At 41.7% G+C, this 16,152-nt stretch overlaps 3 protein-coding genes across 12 annotated transcripts; 1 reads left to right on the top strand and 2 right to left on the bottom strand.

Annotated features, from left to right (window-relative positions):
• Window positions 1–1,066: 1,066 nt before the first annotated feature.
• Window positions 1,067–2,727, top strand: LOC119124333 (pro-neuregulin-4, membrane-bound isoform-like). The gene is made up of 5 exons (XM_037254194.1): window positions 1,067–1,163; window positions 1,411–1,469; window positions 1,548–1,641; window positions 1,720–1,872; window positions 1,946–2,727. Exons 2-5 carry the CDS (start codon window positions 1,460–1,462, stop codon window positions 2,013–2,015), a joined length of 327 nt encoding a protein of 108 aa, XP_037110089.1. The 5' UTR covers window positions 1,067–1,163; window positions 1,411–1,459; the 3' UTR covers window positions 2,016–2,727.
• Window positions 1,338–5,716, bottom strand: lactb (lactamase, beta). Of its 3 annotated transcripts, none has more exons than XM_037254186.1 (7): window positions 5,283–5,716; window positions 5,125–5,191; window positions 4,585–4,775; window positions 4,220–4,520; window positions 3,975–4,140; window positions 3,289–3,807; window positions 1,338–1,692 (listed from the first exon to the last, which is right to left on the bottom strand). In XM_037254186.1, the coding sequence occupies exons 1-7, from the start codon at window positions 5,631–5,633 to the stop codon at window positions 1,647–1,649; spliced, it is 1,641 nt and encodes a 546-aa protein (XP_037110081.1). In that variant the 5' UTR covers window positions 5,634–5,716; the 3' UTR covers window positions 1,338–1,646. The 3 variants fall into 3 exon arrangements, with proteins under 3 accessions (XP_037110081.1, XP_037110082.1, XP_037110083.1); XM_037254187.1 differs by having other exon boundaries at window positions 5,295–5,716; XM_037254188.1 differs by lacking the exon at window positions 1,338–1,692 and having other exon boundaries at window positions 3,078–3,807.
• A 504-nt stretch (window positions 5,717–6,220) lies between these two features.
• On the bottom strand, window positions 6,221–15,958 carry tpm1 (tropomyosin 1 (alpha)). 8 transcript variants are annotated; one of them, XM_037254072.1, is made up of 10 exons: window positions 15,707–15,957; window positions 15,349–15,474; window positions 15,046–15,171; window positions 11,797–11,930; window positions 11,603–11,720; window positions 11,456–11,526; window positions 10,197–10,272; window positions 9,964–10,026; window positions 9,823–9,892; window positions 6,221–6,697 (listed from the first exon to the last, which is right to left on the bottom strand). In XM_037254072.1, the coding sequence occupies exons 1-10, from the start codon at window positions 15,818–15,820 to the stop codon at window positions 6,615–6,617; spliced, it is 981 nt and encodes a 326-aa protein (XP_037109967.1). In that variant the 5' UTR covers window positions 15,821–15,957; the 3' UTR covers window positions 6,221–6,614. The 8 variants fall into 8 exon arrangements, with proteins under 8 accessions (XP_037109967.1, XP_037109964.1, XP_037109961.1 ...); XM_037254067.1 differs by lacking the exons at window positions 6,221–6,697; window positions 15,046–15,171 and adding exons at window positions 7,785–8,378; window positions 9,388–9,466 and having other exon boundaries at window positions 15,707–15,956; XM_037254064.1 differs by lacking the exons at window positions 6,221–6,697; window positions 15,349–15,474 and adding exons at window positions 7,785–8,378; window positions 9,388–9,466 and having other exon boundaries at window positions 15,707–15,952.
• Window positions 15,959–16,152: the final 194 nt, after the last annotated feature.

Below are 16,152 nucleotides of genomic sequence, written 5' to 3'. Positions count from 1 at the left end.
TGTTCCTTGCTCTGATGACATTTTGGATAAAGACCATATCAGTCATTTTTATAACATATGTGTGTGTGTGTATTGTCTGTCTATATGTGTTGATTCATCTTGTGTGTTCAATTAAGGGATAAACTGTAACAGTGCAACATCAATGCTTATTCGTCTAGGAACTTTCACATACTTACAAGTGACAAAAATATGAAGCTTCCAGTGGCTGGAATGGATTCCGTCGTGTCACCGCTGCACTTTTTGCAATGCTGCTCTCTAAAGGTCAATAATAGGTCAACATGTTAACTGCCCTGATGACTTTGAAAAAAGAAACCTGGCACAACTTGATCAAACTTGGAAAGAAAAATATACAATTCCGACCCCTGTTGAGATCTTAAGCACTGCTCTAAAAACACACAAACCTTTTAACAATAAATGAATAAAAAGCAAGTTATCCTAAATGTGAAAATATGAACTTTTTTTTTTAACTGCGGAGGAAAAAGTCAAGTGATACTACCCCACAAGCTAGTGACACCATTTGGAGTTGGCGCACAACAATTCATTAATTATATTGGCGACAGAGATTCACAACAATGTTTCAAGGATGGGAAACCTGCACTGTGACACACTTCCCTCATTAAGAAAGGTGCGAAACAATGAGGAAAACTTGACAGTTGATGAGTCAACTAACGGTCCCAAACACAAGGCACTAATAACTCCTTTGAAGGAAGCAGTCCGTACGCCTTGACGCGAGTTCCCACGATTCCATTCATACCTTCTCGACATGCCTACCATTCATTTGAGTCGCCCCACGCAGACAAGCGCAAATGTTGCCTCACCCATTCCGAGCCTGTGACGGCTCAGCAGAGAGCCTTCTTTTCAGTCGGCGTGACATGTGATCATGCTCAGACCACCACCATCATCATCATCAATCTCAGTGATGGCCAGCGGTTGCTGCGATTACACTGCTGACCTGACAGACAAGCTGACAAACGGGCCTCCAGTGAGCCAGTATCGCCATTTTCACAGGCAATGTGGACAAACTGCATTCACGACATATTTTAAGGAGGCAGGAGCACGCCCACATCACGCCTGTCCTTAAAGGTCTAGGTGAAAGCAACACAGTACTATGAGTCACATTGGGAAGTCACGGTAGCAACCAAAAGTTGGGATTTCACAGGCAGGTAAGGACAACGCTTAGATATTTCGTAACTTGGCAAATTTTCCTGGCATTTACGTATACAAATTTGTATATAAAAAATGAAGCTATTTAAGACAAAGTTATCGTGAGGTGTTTTTGTAAGGCTACTATCGCATTAGACGCAGCTCGAGTTGTTGAGGTTGACAAATAGTTTTTTTTTCCGGAAGGTGTTCCACAGGGATCAATCGTAAGCCTCCTTGTAATTCGTTTTCTCCTACACTTTTAACTAGGTAACCTCGAGGTAACCTTCCACCTAAAAAAGAAAAAAAAATCTTCCAGATGATGGCAGGTAAGAAATAAAAGTCGATTTAAAAACACTTCCTTTTGATAGAGCCACCATTTCATACGAGTTGCTTTGTCTGTACAGAACATGGAATGCCATGTGATGGGGAGGATGCTGCCTATTGCATGAATGGAGGCACGTGCTATAAACTTGCCTCCATGGATACACTTTCCTGTGTGTAAGTCACGTAAACACACACAACGTTGACCCATTATGTTTGGACGGCATCCTGAGTGAGAGACCATGTGACGTTTAGGTGCAACAACTACTACAAAGGAAGTCGGTGCGAGCAGTTCCAACTGCTTCTCGGATCCACCGACAAGGAGCAGGCGGGTTTAATGGTAGCGCTGGTCCTTGTCGGACTCCTCATCTTAGTGGTCTTTTCCGTTATCATCTACTTTACCTATAAGTAAGTACACACGTGATGAAAGGAAGGCATTTAGAAAAAAAACGTCTAACCTCTTGATGTAACTTGTGTCCAGGATGCTGAAAGCCAAGCAACAGAAGAAGCAGAGTCACACAGAATATTGGAAAGTCCCACCAAGAGTCTGACAATTCCACCAGGTTGATGTACTCAGCCACGTGGTGAGATAGTTTGGAATGCCGCTTATTGTGCAAACAATGACTTCAGCATCTCTTCGCGCATGAGGAAAATACCTGTTGGAGCTAGAAAGGCCAAACTAAGGTCGTGCAAAATCAGTTCCGAGATGCTCCAATTTGTTTAGATTTAGACTTATACTCTGATAAATAAAATTAATATGTTGGAGGGTCAAACTTGGGCCACTATAAAAACTTTATTTACAGTCAAAGAAATAATTTGGTCAGCATTATTAACTGCCATAGTAAAAGTAGTTAACTGCTGTGAATGGTGCTCGAGACTTTGTTTGATGCTTAGTCTGTTCTCGTAAAGGCTAAATGCAAATTTCTGATGTACAGAACATTCAGTTCTTTTATTTTATTGTTGAGTTTGCCGTGTTGTACTGAGTAGCCAGAGCTTTCCCACGTTGTCCTAGTCATATTTTTTGCCCACTATGCCCCCCTGTGGTGACATTAACTCAAATGTTTCTATTCACTGGACTACAAATGTATCACATTTCAATCTATGGGCTTTGACTAAAAATAGTTACAAAGCGTTGTTGCGCATGTTAAAACATACTATGTACATTTTCGACCTGTTGTATGTGAGATGCTGGATGAAAAGAACTTTTGTATCAGTTGAGGGGTAAATGGCAGTGATTTTGTAAATACAAGCAATTTGAAATAATCTGATTTTTGTGTGATTTTTGGAGTGAGGCAAAACATAAGTATACTTTCATTTTTGACACTCGAATTGGACAACTGTAAAACAAGGTGAATTGATTGTAAAAAAAAAGTCTACAGCTATTTTTTAAACGCTAACAAAATTGTTGGCATTTCTAGTGATGAGCACCACCTAGTGGACAAAAATAGGAACGTTTTCATGATTCTAGTCGGGCAACAATCTAACATAATCTCTTGTTATGGAATAATAAAAGTTTGTCAAAAGTGAAATCTACTGCAACAGTCATTAGGAAAGTGATATTTGAAAAATGTTACCAAAAATTTTTATAGAATAAAATCCAGGAACTAATCAAGTGTGATCATGCTTGCTTATTATGAAAGATTTTTTTCTGGACGGCCAAATCTCACATTTATTGACTTCTGTCTGATATTAAAAACAATCAGGTATTCGTATAGTGCAGTAGTTCTTTTTTTAATATCCTATAAAAATAAGATCTTATTTTCAATAACACCCTCAAAGTCATATGAAAAGTCAAAACAGTCACATTTTCCGAAAACAACTTACGCGCTTCTGGCTTTGTCAAACTGGTGTGCAATTTTCAGGGCTGTGCTGTTGAGTGCCACAGACTGCATGTTGGTGAGAATGCTGACCACCACGCCCTGCGGGAGGACCTTCTGTCCTCGTCGCTGCTCCATCTCCTCGCTGGGCAACACCAACAGGACACTGCTGGCCCCCACAGCGCCCCCTGTGTGCGACACATAGTGCTTGCGCTTCCTGCAATGCCCGTATTTCTGCTCTTTGTCCACCACCAGCCAGCCTTGACTGTATCGTCCGTCCTTGTCCCAGCTGGCCTCCGTCTTATCCACCGCCGTCCAAAGTTCCACGGCGGTTTGGGGTTTGAGGAAACCGGGCAGCAGCCCTTCAGTGTCCTTAATGTGAGCCATTTGATAGCTGTAGAGTAGAACGTTACCAAAGAGCAGCAGGTCCCCCACCGTGGAAAGGAAGCCGCCGCCCGCCCACTTGTACGAGTTGTCTACGTACGGGCAGTTCACCACCCGGCCTCGCTTGTTCAGATGATAATACCTGTGGAGGACAGGAAAGGCAAACAGCCTTTTGCAAATTCAAGACAATATTGAGAATATTAAGATACTAAAAAAAATGCATTGAAACATATATGGTGTAGCATTTGTGTCATACGTCTGGTTGAGATGTGCGCACCCTTCCATCAAGCATGATATGATGCATCCTACCTGGAACGATGATAAATGATGGGTTCATTTTGATCTGGCACCGTATTGAGCATTCCAAGTTCCCGGAAGAGGTTAGTCATGACATCCAGGAAGGGCTGTCCCGCAGCTTGCTCGATGACTGCACTGAGGAGGGTGTAGGCGTGGGTCGAGTACAAGAATGTTGTGCCTGCAAGACGACAAGTCAAGTGTTCAATTTATCAAAAGTAACCCGCATCTTAATGAAGCAACGAGGAAGTGTGCTTTACCTGGTTTGAAAATGAGTGGGTCGTTCTTAAAGAGGTTCAACGCTTGAGTGACACTCTCAAAATTTTCCATCAAGTAGTATTCCTCATGCTCAAACTCTTTTTTCTTCTTGGCCTGGGAAGCTTCTTTGGATTGCTTAGTGGGCTCACCTTTATTTTGATTTACATCCTCCTTTTTCTCCATCATTGACGGTTTCAGAAGCCGCTTGGCTTTCTCCATTTCCTCTCTCACTTTATTTGGGTCCTTCTCGTAATGCCGAATCCCGCTGAGGTGGGAGAGAATCATGCGAGGTGTTATTGTGACCTGAAAAGAGAGAGCGGGTTACAATGCAGAAGTTCAAAAAATCTTGTGAGTGGAGGTGGCTCACATTCTGTCCATCAAACTGTTTTAGAGGAAACTCTGGGACATATTTCTGGACAGGCGCATCGAGATCGAGTTTCCCTTCCTCACAGAGACGCGCAGCAGCCGCCGACGTGAGCGACTTGCTGATACTGGCGATTCGCATCACGGTTTCCGGGCCGCATGGAAGACGATTCTCCAAATCAGCATAACCGACCCCTAAAGTCCATCAATCAATAGAAAATTAAAATAGACACAGTATAAAGGTAAACAAAGAAATAAAGAAGTAGGGCCCGAGCGTAAAACAATTCCAATAACTGAATGTACAAAATTGAAAAAAATCAACGATCGTGATATTTTATTCACTTTTAATGAACGTTAAGCTTTTTCTCCTCCATAAACGCTCAATACAGAAAAAGCTTGATAATGTAAAAAAACCCGCTATCAATTAATGTAGAGATTTTGTCCACAACCACCCAAATGTAATCATTTTGGACTTTAATCGTCATTTTCTTTCAATGACACCCCGATGCCAGTTTTTCCACATGCATCCATGACATGCACGAACCTTCACACCAGACAGAAACTCCATCCACCGACACCGCCACCACCAGGCCGGGAGCTCCGACTTCACTCTGGCAAGAGAACCCACAGTAAACCCACAGAAGTGCACCAGTAGAGCCAGACAGGAGGAACCTGTTGACTACCACATTCCTGTCTGCATACCTGCGCGCCTACCTGGATTCGTTCCACCAAAACTCGACTCGCTTTGATTGCAGCATCGTATCGATGATTCTGACGGTCCGTCGATGTGTTATCACACGAACCTTTGTCTGCCCCCGCGTGATATTTCAGTCCAAACACCAAGGCAAGTCCCACACCAGCTCCACAGATCCACACCAAGGAAAGGTTTTTGGTGGTGGACTCGCTCGCGTAGCATCGCCTTTGGGTAAAAACACTCCTCTGTCCGGGCGGCCCAGCTCGCCCAGCGGCTCGTGGGAGCCATAGAGTTGTCACCCGCGTGGGCAAAAGCTTAAATTGTGCATATAAAGTATGTGGCACCAATAAACGGTACATTTTAAAGGCATAAAGTGTTTTTTTCTTGGTGAAAACACTTCCTACGGTGAGGGGCAAAAGGTTACTTCCGGTTTGTCATGGGAAGCCGGACATGATGAATCGATTACCGATCCAGAAAACATCGAGCGACAGACTCAGCCAGTTAAATGTTGGTAACTCACAAAATTCATCACAAGCATAAAAATCAATTGAAGAAATTCAAATTAAAATTGTCACCAGGTACTACTGAAAAACATAATGCTCTGAGGACCACGACATAATGTAGCTCTATGTTATGTAGGTCTATGTTAAAAATAATGCAATACATAGCTTTCAAAACGTGCTTTAATTCATTTCAAATTTGAAACATTTCAAATATGATAAACATTTGGAACTTCTACTTTAAAAATGCTAAAACTGCACAACCAGATGTCCGAAACCGCACAGACAAAATGAACAAATTCAGGACTGTCGCTGTTACAAACCAATACAACCTAAACAATGTACAAACTAGCACCAGTTTATCAACTGAAAATTCACAAGGAGTGCATTTACAGTATTTTGTACAGATTGAACAAAAAAATCCATCATTGTGAGGTTTACGTGCTAAATTTCTCCACTTTGTCCTTGGCATGTGCATAATTTATAGTCAAATAAAATATAACTATCAATGCAGATGTAAAAAAAAAAAAAAGAAAAAGAAAAAAAATCTTTATAAGCAAAGTCACCTGTAATTCCACCCAAGGGAAATATATTGTTACAGTACAAAAACTGGCTTGCAAATGCAAACATGCTTCTGACTTTGGGCTTCATCAGAGGAAATGCTTAAGTTTGACTTCCCTTAGCTCCTTGGTTTGAGTTCCACTGAAGGCAGGATGGTGCAACAAAAAATAGCATTTGGCTGTTTGCGCGGCACCGCGGGGAAGGAACGGGTTTATTGGGTAACAAAGGTGCAAGGACAAAAAGCCAAACCACGGTGCATGTCAGGGTTAGATTGTGCTTTCACAAATTATTCAGTTCCATTAGAGTCTGGTCCAACATCTGGTGCATGTCCAGGTTCTCCTCTTTAGCATGGGCAAGTTTTTCTATTGGGAAGAAAAAAAAAAAAAAGTATTAGTTGCACACAAGTGATTCTGAGAGGCAGCCGGTTGGACTGTTAATAATCAAGCCGGTACATGTTTAACACGTTCTTCACAGCACACAAAACAAAACAATCATTATGGTTTTGTGAGAAACCATGCACACAGTCACCATTCTTATTTGCACTGATAAAATCACAAAATGGAGAACGCTGTATCCTAATTTGTACAAGCGTCATTAATATGTTAAAAAATATTTCCTATTGAAGGCTACATGGAAATAATTAGTGACATGACAACTATTGTGGTAGATGATTGCAATCAGTCAACAAGTCAAAACAGGCAAAAAAAAAAAAGAAGAGAAAACAAAAGTGCAAAGTCTGCTGACAAGCCTACCTTTTCAAGAAAAGATAGTCAGGATGTTGAAAATATCCCCTCGGCCATGATCAACAACCACGTGAGTCATTGAATTATATTTACATTTTATCCACAACATACTCAACTTTTGCGTAAATTTGTATTAAGTGAATGGTTATTTTTTCAAACAATCATGTATTTTTTTTAATAATTAGGTTTTCAATTTGACATTTCCCCAAAAACCCATGTTGACACACTAATTATATTAAAAAATATATATATATGAAAAATCTTCCTCACAAATTTCTGGCATTTTACCCATCACATCTCTGCTATAAGAAAGCAGACATCAAATAAAGTTTCACTTTCTCACAAACATTTGATAGAAAATGAATCATTTTTGCTTTCCGAACTCTTTTAATTGCAGTATTTTTTTCATCATCATAAATTTATGTAAATAAATGATCTTATTACTTATGCAACCATAGCTTAATATTTTACTATTACATTCTTGGGAAAAAAAAATACAACAATCCCAAACACTTAAAGTTCTGATACTGGTTTGGAAATATTTTAAACGGGAGCATATTGTGTATATAGTATTGAAACGTCAAGATTTAATTGAGTTAATTTATTAAAACTAAAACAGAAATAAATAAAATATGATCAGTTTCCGCTGGAGCGGTTAACGTCCACTTTCTGCCCTCATTTTTGACAATTGATCAAAACACTCAGAGCGTTTAGATTGTACATTTATTGAAATGCTGCGTAACGTACAATGCCCGCGTCATAATCTTGCAACAGAGATGCGCACAAAGCTTCTGTTTCATCCGACCAGATGTTCTCCATCATCTCACTACTTGACCAAAATCTTCCTGATCATAATCCAATCCCCATCCTCAAACAGCCAAAGTAGAATTCCCCGTCACAGTACTTGTTGCCGAAAAGTCTCGACTGTTACAAGAGAAGCTAAATTGACTCAGCGTTTATTTAAGTTCTCGCCTGCCACCGACCTAAACAATGAAAGCAAGGGCAACTGAGATGTTGAAAGAAAAAACAAGGCTTTAAGTGGGAATAAATAGGGAAAAGGGACAGAAAAGAGATACTGCGTACATGGAAGGGATGAGGTTTATTCTTTTTACACAACGCAGAACGATTTTAGGATTCTGTACAAGAGATAGGATGGACTTTGACATGAGGATGAGAACAAACATGAGGACGGGGAGAGCACAGATGGAGAGGGAAAGGAAGATGGAGGGAAGGCTGGAGAGAGCAGACAGATGCCACTCCGCCGGAGGGAGGCGTCTTTGATGAGATGTAAACAATTTATCTGTCAGGGGAGGAAAGAAGAAGTCGAGTGAATGAAAGGGGAGGAGTCAGATCACATCGACAGGAGCCACGCCCGTAAAATGAGGCGGATTTAATGAGGAACAAAGCCGGTTAGTTAGATGATCGATAAAAGAGGAAAGGCTCGGGGCTACGGAGAGTGAATTGATTAGCATGCGTGTCTCAGGTTACCATGAAAAGGCCCGACGAGGAGAAACGAAATAAAACCGGTCCATGCTGCTTCACGTGACATGCATTACCTTCCCCCGCTCGAAAATGACTGACACATTGCTCACACATGGAAAGACCACCTGAGTAGTCAAACAATGTGCGTCATAATGACGCAACCTGAGAAGATGGCTACGGAAAAATAATAGATCACAATTATTTGGATCGATATTGAAATCACGATGAATAGAAACTATTTACTGATTTTTTTTTTAGTTTACAAAATTCTAACTAAAGAAAAATGTAAATAATAATAATAGAGAAAAACAAAAATATGTATGAACTGGTCCTGCAATGTGCGCCTTTGCCTCTTGGGGCAGTGTGGTCCCATTTACACACATGAAGGTTTCAAGGGTATAAGAAGAAATGTATAATTGTGCTTGATTAATATAACTGTTTTCCCACAGATTAGGAAGAATATGTGCCTTTGAGTATTGTAATATTGCCTGTCTGTGTATGTGTGACTACAGCATTGGTTATTTTAAGGAATATCATCCCGAGAAACCGATGCTAATTTTCTATTAGCTTGATGCTAATTTTCTATTAGCCTATCAATTGGATATTACATTTACATGACATTTTTGTTTTGTGTTTACTTTTTGAATTGCTGAGGGTGTTAAATGAACAACTTAAATCAGGCTCTGGGTGGGAAGAATAAATTTCACCACACGCTACAAACACCCACGACGCCGTTCAGCACATTGTTTTTCTTCGATTATGAGCTTTAACCGCCCATCCCAGTAGTAACCAACAAACACAAGAGGCACGGCCGGTAGAACATTTACATGGAAGTCATGTCATTGAGGGCGTGGTCCAGCTCCTCGCTGATGGCCTTGTACTTCAGTTTCTGAGAATACAACTCATCTATTGGTGCACCACGGGGGGGTGCAGGGTGAGAAGGGAAGCAAAGGTGACATGAAAAGGACAGTCAAAGAAAGGGAGGAAAGAGGAAAATAAAGTTACACCAAAGAATGACAGGAATGAAAGGGCAGTACAAATAAGAGCAAAGTCCTCTTGTGGTATGTACAGAAAAATGTTGACTTGTGACTTTTTGTCGTTTTCCTGGTTCCTCTAATTTGACTCACAAAAGACAAATCTGTGCGACGCATTGTGTTTTGTGAATCCTACTTTGATTGTGAGCGGCCTCCATTTGGAAACCAAAAATAACCGTGAATGGATTTCAAAACAATCAAAGGTGGAGATGTCCGAATCAAACATACCCTCCAAGTCATCAATGGTCTTCTCCAGCTTGGCGACTGATCTCTCAGCGAACTCAGCACGGGTCTCGGCCTGTGCAGAAGAAGCAGAAACGTAAGCGCGCCGCATATCCCCGACGGCAAAGGTGACGCTGTGAAACTCGCCTCCTTCAGCTTGTCGGTGAGGATCTTGATCTCCTCCTCGTACTTGTCCTCCTTCTGCGAGTACTGCGGGGTCACAAAGAGGAGAAGTCACACAAACTGAGAAGGACTCCGCTCTCCGATAATTCTTCTGACTAAGTCGTCAAAGCACTACAAGCATCGGGTTCCCGAGTTCTTCCGCCTCCGCCATGGAGGAAATCGGGAGGGTCTTGGTCAGCATGCAGTCAGTCGCTTACCTTCTCAGCCTGGGCCTCCAGTGACTTCAGGTTGTTGGTCACGGTTTTCAACTCTTCCTCCAGCTCAGCGCATTTGCTGGTTTGTTTGACAACAGGTGCAAAAAAGAGATGGGACAGAGAGGGAGGAAGCGACAACGAGGTCGAGGGACAGAACCGGATGTCAAATGGGTGGAGGGAAAGAAACAAAAGGGAAGAGAGATCAATAAGAACGATAGGAACCCCCGAGTGAATCAAACAGAGCAGGAATGTGGAGGGGATTGCGAGATCAAATAGGAGCAGATTAGATTTGGACAGTCGGCGTTGGAATGGTTCTTTGGCACGTCCCTGCAATGTTAAGCCGGACTTCCACCAAGCAGTTCAGACAACTTTGTCGCGTGGACTGTTTTGTTTGTTTACAGTGTCAACTTTACATTGGCACACGGTGGTGACAATTCTAGGTCGAGCACTCGGCATACTTCGCTTCACCCCGCCCACTTCCCTCTCTAAAGGTGCCAGGTAATAGGGCTGAACCATTTTTGGAAAAAAAATGAAATAAATAATTGCAGTTTTTTTTTCCCGCCTTCAATATTGCAATTTCCATTTCAAATGATTTATTTATTATTTTCCCCGCCTGTTGTTTCAACGAATATCATTCAACTTGGTGGAAAACGTGGCTTTGGAGTTATGAAAAAGTGAAGCATGAAATGATGCAGCAGCCAAATTTTGAGCTCAAGTGAATATTAAAAGGCTTACAAAATGATGATCTCATAAAACAATTTTTTTTTTTTGCCGCTGTGTTGCGTGAGAAGATACACACTTAGCCAACCAAAATTCACTTTGGCTCCAAAACCGTAGATGCACAATGTAAAGCAGGAGCAAGCAAAGCGGAAGATTCATTCTTTTCGCCGAATGATTGCATGAAGGAACGTCTTGTGCAAAAAAATGAATAAAAATACACGTGTGTTAGTTTTGGCTCAAAGTACCTGTCTGACTGAGGAGTTTAGTGATTTCATGCTTTGCTCCTCAACTCTTAGCTCATCGTCCATCCTTCGCCAGTGACTGTGAGTGGCGATCGATCGTTTGCAAGCCGCAGCCAATCAAGGTGGGAGGGGGGGGGGGGGGAGCAAATGCAAATATTCGCCACATATAGTAAGAACACAAGGCGTCATGTTCCGACAGCCCGGCCGTGTATTCATTTACATAAATATACTTTTTGCCGGTAAGGGTGAACTGCAAGCAGGGGGAGGTGTGTGGGGGGGTGCACATTTTGCAAATTGTACCTTTCTGACAGCTCGGCACGCTCCTCTGTACGCTCCAGGTCACTCTCAATGATGACCAGCTTACGAGCCACCTTTGGGGTGCAGCGCAAAAGTGTTTACAAAAGCAGCAACACACTTTATTTTTGGAAAGGTGTGGGAAAAACTCGCCTCCTCGTATTTACGGTCAGCCTCCTCAGCGATGTGCTTGGCCTCCTTGAGCTGGATCTCCTGGATCTCCATCTTCTCCTCATCCTTCATGGCCCTGTTCTCAATGACCTTCATGCCTCTGCGAAGACACGGCCAGTGGAGACGTGAGGAGAGGCGGCGACACGCGGCCAAACGGAAACGGCATCAGAACGCACCTCTCGCTCTCATCGGCAGCCTTCTCGGCCTCCTCCAGCTTGGTTAGAGCAGTGGCCAGACGCTCCTGAGCACGGTCCAACTCCTCCTCAACCAGCTGGATGCGTCTGTTGAGGGAGGCCACATCGCTCTCAGCCTGAGAAGAGGAGACAAGAGGTCATTTTGGTTCTTTTTTTAAAACACAAACATTCCAATCACAAGATTTACATGTCAGCCCAAAGAAACGGGAGGCGTGCTTGCTTATTTAAGCAGTTGAGTTGTTTGTGAAATCGGCCGAAGTAAGACTTCCTTTGACTTGTTCTGCTTTTTGACATGCTCTTTTGACTCATTCAAGATGTCAAGCTCACAATGAACACTTTTTTTTCAACTCAATATAGATTTTCTGATGTCATTTTTTTTTACTGTCAGTTTTTAACTGTCATTTTCTGTGCCTGCCGTTTTAGCCCATTGTGTGCCAGTCATTTTGAATTTTTTTTTTAAAAACATTGTAGTTTTGGTTAGCCTTATGGGCCATGAAAAAAAAAAACTGTTATTGAAGCACATATTAACATGTTGAGCTGAAATTAGTTATCACAGAAAAGTTGCTGGCAAATATTTGTTTAGCATATAATGAGGGATTTGGTGAAAGTAAATATTGATAAGTAAAAAGAAAAAAAAACAGCAATTTGAGTCCACTCTTTCTGCAAAAATGAAAGATTTGCATATACGTAGATGTGGCAGTTTGAATTTGGCCCCTCCTTGCTTTAAGTTTGACTGACAAGTTGAAATCTGAAAGTGAGGCCCAACAAGGAAGTCACACTAGTATACTGTGAGCAACTAAGCTGGGAGCAAGTCATCAGACAAAGGAGATAAAGCTATATCAGACTGAGCCTCTCCTGGCCTCAGACAGTATAAGCCGCCCAAGGGATTTGCTCTCTTTCTAATTCAAGGTGGAAAAAAAAAAAAAAAAAACTGTTGCAGTGCGTTGACCATATATGGCATCTGTCACCTGCAGACTGACTTTTCAGTTTCCTGCTTGCAGTGAATTCTCAAGTCATACATTCACCATCAGCAATCAAGGTCGCCAATTTGGTATGAAATTCAAAACGGAGCAGGTGAAGTTGCGTTACGAGGCGCGCAGCATCCCGCATAGAGTGAGTGGAACGAGCTATATCAACGACAAACGTCTTAGCTTACTTCCTCTCTGGCTTGGCGCTGCTCGTGCAACTCGCGGTGTATTCTTTCGGCTTTGTCGTCCGCGAAGTTCGCTTGCTCTTGCAAAGATCGAATCTTTCGTTTGACAGCCTCCACCGACGTGGTTCCTGCCATCCTTCGTGATTCTCTCACGGCTAAGCAACGCTTACACTCTGGAGCACTGACTGACTGACTGACTTGTCATCCGGCTTGCACGTGAATGGGCGGATCGATCCAAATGGTGTTATCCATCGATACCGATGTCATAATTGATATCGAACAATCTTACACCCGATACTTTTTTGTTCACAATTATACATAATAAAAAACAATGTCAAAATACAATAGCATAGTAGGGCCAAGTGTTCAAAAACAATGCGTTCATGAACACAGAGCTTGAAACACAGAAAAACGATGTCAATAAATTAATTTAAACTCTAAATTATTGCACATAAATAGGGTTTGAAAATATTACATAAATGTTTAAAGGTACTTCAACAATAAATGCTAATGCTAATACCACTTGCGAGAGTTGTCACTCACTTTGAGAGCCACTGAGTTATAGAGTTGCCTAAAATGAAAATACTTGAATTTAAACTAATATACAACACAGCTATTGCTCTTTTATTTAAGCACAGTGTTAAAATTCAAGCCGTGCATAATAGGTTTACAATAACACTGGATATACTTTTTAGGAATAATAAAAAAAGAAGTTCTGCGCTTAGTTTTTGACAATCACTTTGACCCACTACAATATGCCTATAAATTTAATTCTCCATATTATTTCTTTTTTTTTTTTTTTTTTACTAAGCACTTATTTAAAGAAAAGTTTGAGGCATAAGAAAACTTAAAAGTAATACAAATCAATTCAGCGTTGATATCGTATATGCAATACTGGCCCAGTATCGTAATCATAGCATCTAATCGATAACAAATCTTCCACTATCACACTATATTTGACGACGAAATAAGCGCAATTTTATTTACCATAAAACCCCGCTAACTGCTTAATTATAAGTCACATGGCGCTTAAAATCAATCGAATGTGGAATTAAAATTGATAATGATGCACACGCCTTTTCAATGAGCACGAATTAACCAAGAGCACAGGAACTAGCTGTCTTTTAGCACCCTCTGCTGGTCAACTGTGAACAATACACACGGTGCGGGCAAAAGGGTGTCAACATAATCAATTAGCAAAATGATTATTGAAAAAAACCTCAGACAAAATTCTATATGGCTTACGTTATTGTATGTTTAAAAAAAAAAAAAAAAACGTAACTAGTGACGTAAAAGTGAGTCGCGTCCATTGCATGTCCAGAACTATAATTGGCTGCCATCGCATAAAACAATTACTGTCTATCTACAAAATGTCATTTTTTTTATCCTCATCTTTTCCATGTCCGACTATATTTGGCCAAATTGTGCTGCTGGCACATTGTGAGGAACTTTTTTTTTTTTTCCCCCCCATTTGCTAAGCAAGCAGCCTGCAGCTCAATGTTGACCATATAAAGAAGTCGGCTATATATATCCACTCCGCTGGCTCCCTGCGCTCGTGGGAAGACCGACTTGATTTTCACTTTGGAAAAAAAAAAAAAAAGCCTCAGCAGGCAGCGACATATAAAACGACGAGGATTAGTGTGCAAAATGTAATACGACTGCTATCATGTGTCCATATTGAAAATAGATGTGGTGTGGATGTCACGTACACTCAAGTGTGACTTTCTTTGGGCTGGCTTGTAAATAGTTCAGCTTGCAGTAAAATATAGTGCAAGGCTTCGAACGTTTTTTCATCTTGAGCCCCAAATTAGAAATTTGGTTTCGTCCAACTCAATGTTATTGAAGTTATATTGCCAAAATACACAAGAAATATTACATTATAAAAAAAAGAAAATATGGGAAAGGTTTATGACTGCATATGATTGAATGATTAGTCTTCAATGTAGTGGTTTTAACTTTTGGGTTATGGAGGCCCTCCACCTCCCCAACATGAGAGTAAAATGACAGTGTTAAGAGGAAGGTGAAAACGTGAAGGGGACGTGTGACGGTGCCCTGGTGGATCCCTCGTTTTTACTTACATCAGTGGCTTTCTTCTCAGCCAGCTCAAGTTTCTCCTGGGCATCTTTAAGAGCCTCAGAGTACTTGTCCAGCTCATCCTCAGTTCCCTTCAGCTTCTTCTGCAGAGCTACCAAGTCATCCTCAAGCTGAGGCCCGTATCAGTATTTTTTTTTTTTTTTGAGGGGCGGGTGACCAGGGAGTGGCATAGCACACATATACACAAATACAAAAGACGCACAGAGAACGGGGAGAGGACAGGACAGGAGAAAGAAAGAAAGAAAGAGAGCAAGGTTAAGGAAGTCGGCGCAGGTAAGAACGGATACCTTGGCGGCGACCTCCTCGGCGCTCAGCAGCTTCTCTTCGGCAGTTTGGAACTCCTCAAACACTTTATCTCGCTCGTCCTCAGTCACACGCATTTTCTTTTCCAACTCTCTTATTTCATCCTCTAACTAAACATGCGCATTAAAGACAAGCCAGTTAAACAAGAAAATCAATACATTCATGCATATCTAAATCTATCTATCTATCTATCTATCTATCTATCTATCTATCTATCTATCTATCTATCTATCTATCTATCTATCTATCTATCTATCTATCTATCTATCTATCTATCTATCTATCTATCTATCTTTCCCTCTATCCATCTACACATGATGAATTTGCAAAAAGCGGGCCGACCTGCTTGCTTCTGTCCTCCGCCGCCTTCTTGTCTGACTCGGCCTGCTCAGCTCTGTCCAAGGCGTTCTCCTTGTCGAGCTTGAGCATCTGCATCTTCTTCTTGATGGCGTCCATGGCTGCTTATTGCCCAAGAGGGAAAGACTCCGTCAAAAGGGAAAAAGTGGGAAAGTGGCGAGAGCTGGAGCCGGGGCCGTGTGTGCCTCAGTGAACGTGGAGCTGGAGTGCAGGCTCTGCCTCTCTGTGCCCTCGCAAATATGTACTTAGAAGAGGGGGGGCCTGTGGATTCCTTCAGACATCCAATACTTTTTTTGGGGTGGGAGGAGGCATGCATGCGTCCATGCGAGGGTAGCTGGACGTCTTGTGAAGGTCTACTCGCTGATTCGTCTTCTCCCAAACATTGATACGTCTTTATATGGGGTGAGGGGCTTCCTTGCAAGAAAAGCCAC

The sequence above is a fragment of the Syngnathus acus genome, chromosome 6 (assembly GCF_901709675.1).
Source record: "Syngnathus acus chromosome 6, fSynAcu1.2, whole genome shotgun sequence".
Classification (NCBI taxonomy): domain Eukaryota; kingdom Metazoa; phylum Chordata; class Actinopteri; order Syngnathiformes; family Syngnathidae; genus Syngnathus; species Syngnathus acus.
The sequence above is the reverse complement of the archived record's forward strand: the minus strand, read 5'-3'. Positions and strand labels throughout refer to the sequence as shown.

What these genes read in the sequence shown, in the direction of transcription:
- LOC119124333 (XM_037254194.1), top strand. An exon ending in ATGGATACACTTTCCTGTGT is followed by an intron (nt 1,642 to 1,719) that starts GTAAGTCACGTA and finishes TGTGACGTTTAG; the next exon opens with GTGCAACAACTACTACAAAG. An exon ending in ATCATCTACTTTACCTATAA is followed by an intron (nt 1,873 to 1,945) that starts GTAAGTACACAC and finishes ACTTGTGTCCAG; the next exon opens with GATGCTGAAAGCCAAGCAAC.
- tpm1 (XM_037254072.1), bottom strand. Translation starts at nt 15,820, where the DNA reads ATGGACGCCATCAAGAAGAAGATGCAGATGCTCAAGCTCGACAAGGAG. An exon ending in CTGACCGTAAATACGAGGAG is followed by an intron (nt 11,527 to 11,602) that starts GCGAGTTTTTCC and finishes TGCACCCCAAAG; the next exon opens with GTGGCTCGTAAGCTGGTCAT. An exon ending in GACCATTGATGACTTGGAGG is followed by an intron (nt 6,698 to 9,822) that starts GTATGTTTGATT and finishes TCTTCCCAATAG; the next exon opens with AAAAACTTGCCCATGCTAAA.
- lactb (XM_037254186.1), bottom strand. Translation starts at nt 5,633, where the DNA reads ATGTACCGTTTATTGGTGCCACATACTTTATATGCACAATTTAAGCTT. An exon ending in ATCATTTATCATCGTTCCAG is followed by an intron (nt 3,808 to 3,974) that starts GTAGGATGCATC and finishes TGTCCTCCACAG; the next exon opens with GTATTATCATCTGAACAAGC. An exon ending in TTTGACAAAGCCAGAAGCGC is followed by an intron (nt 1,693 to 3,288) that starts GTAAGTTGTTTT and finishes TCTCTCACTCAG; the next exon opens with GATGCCGTCCAAACATAATG.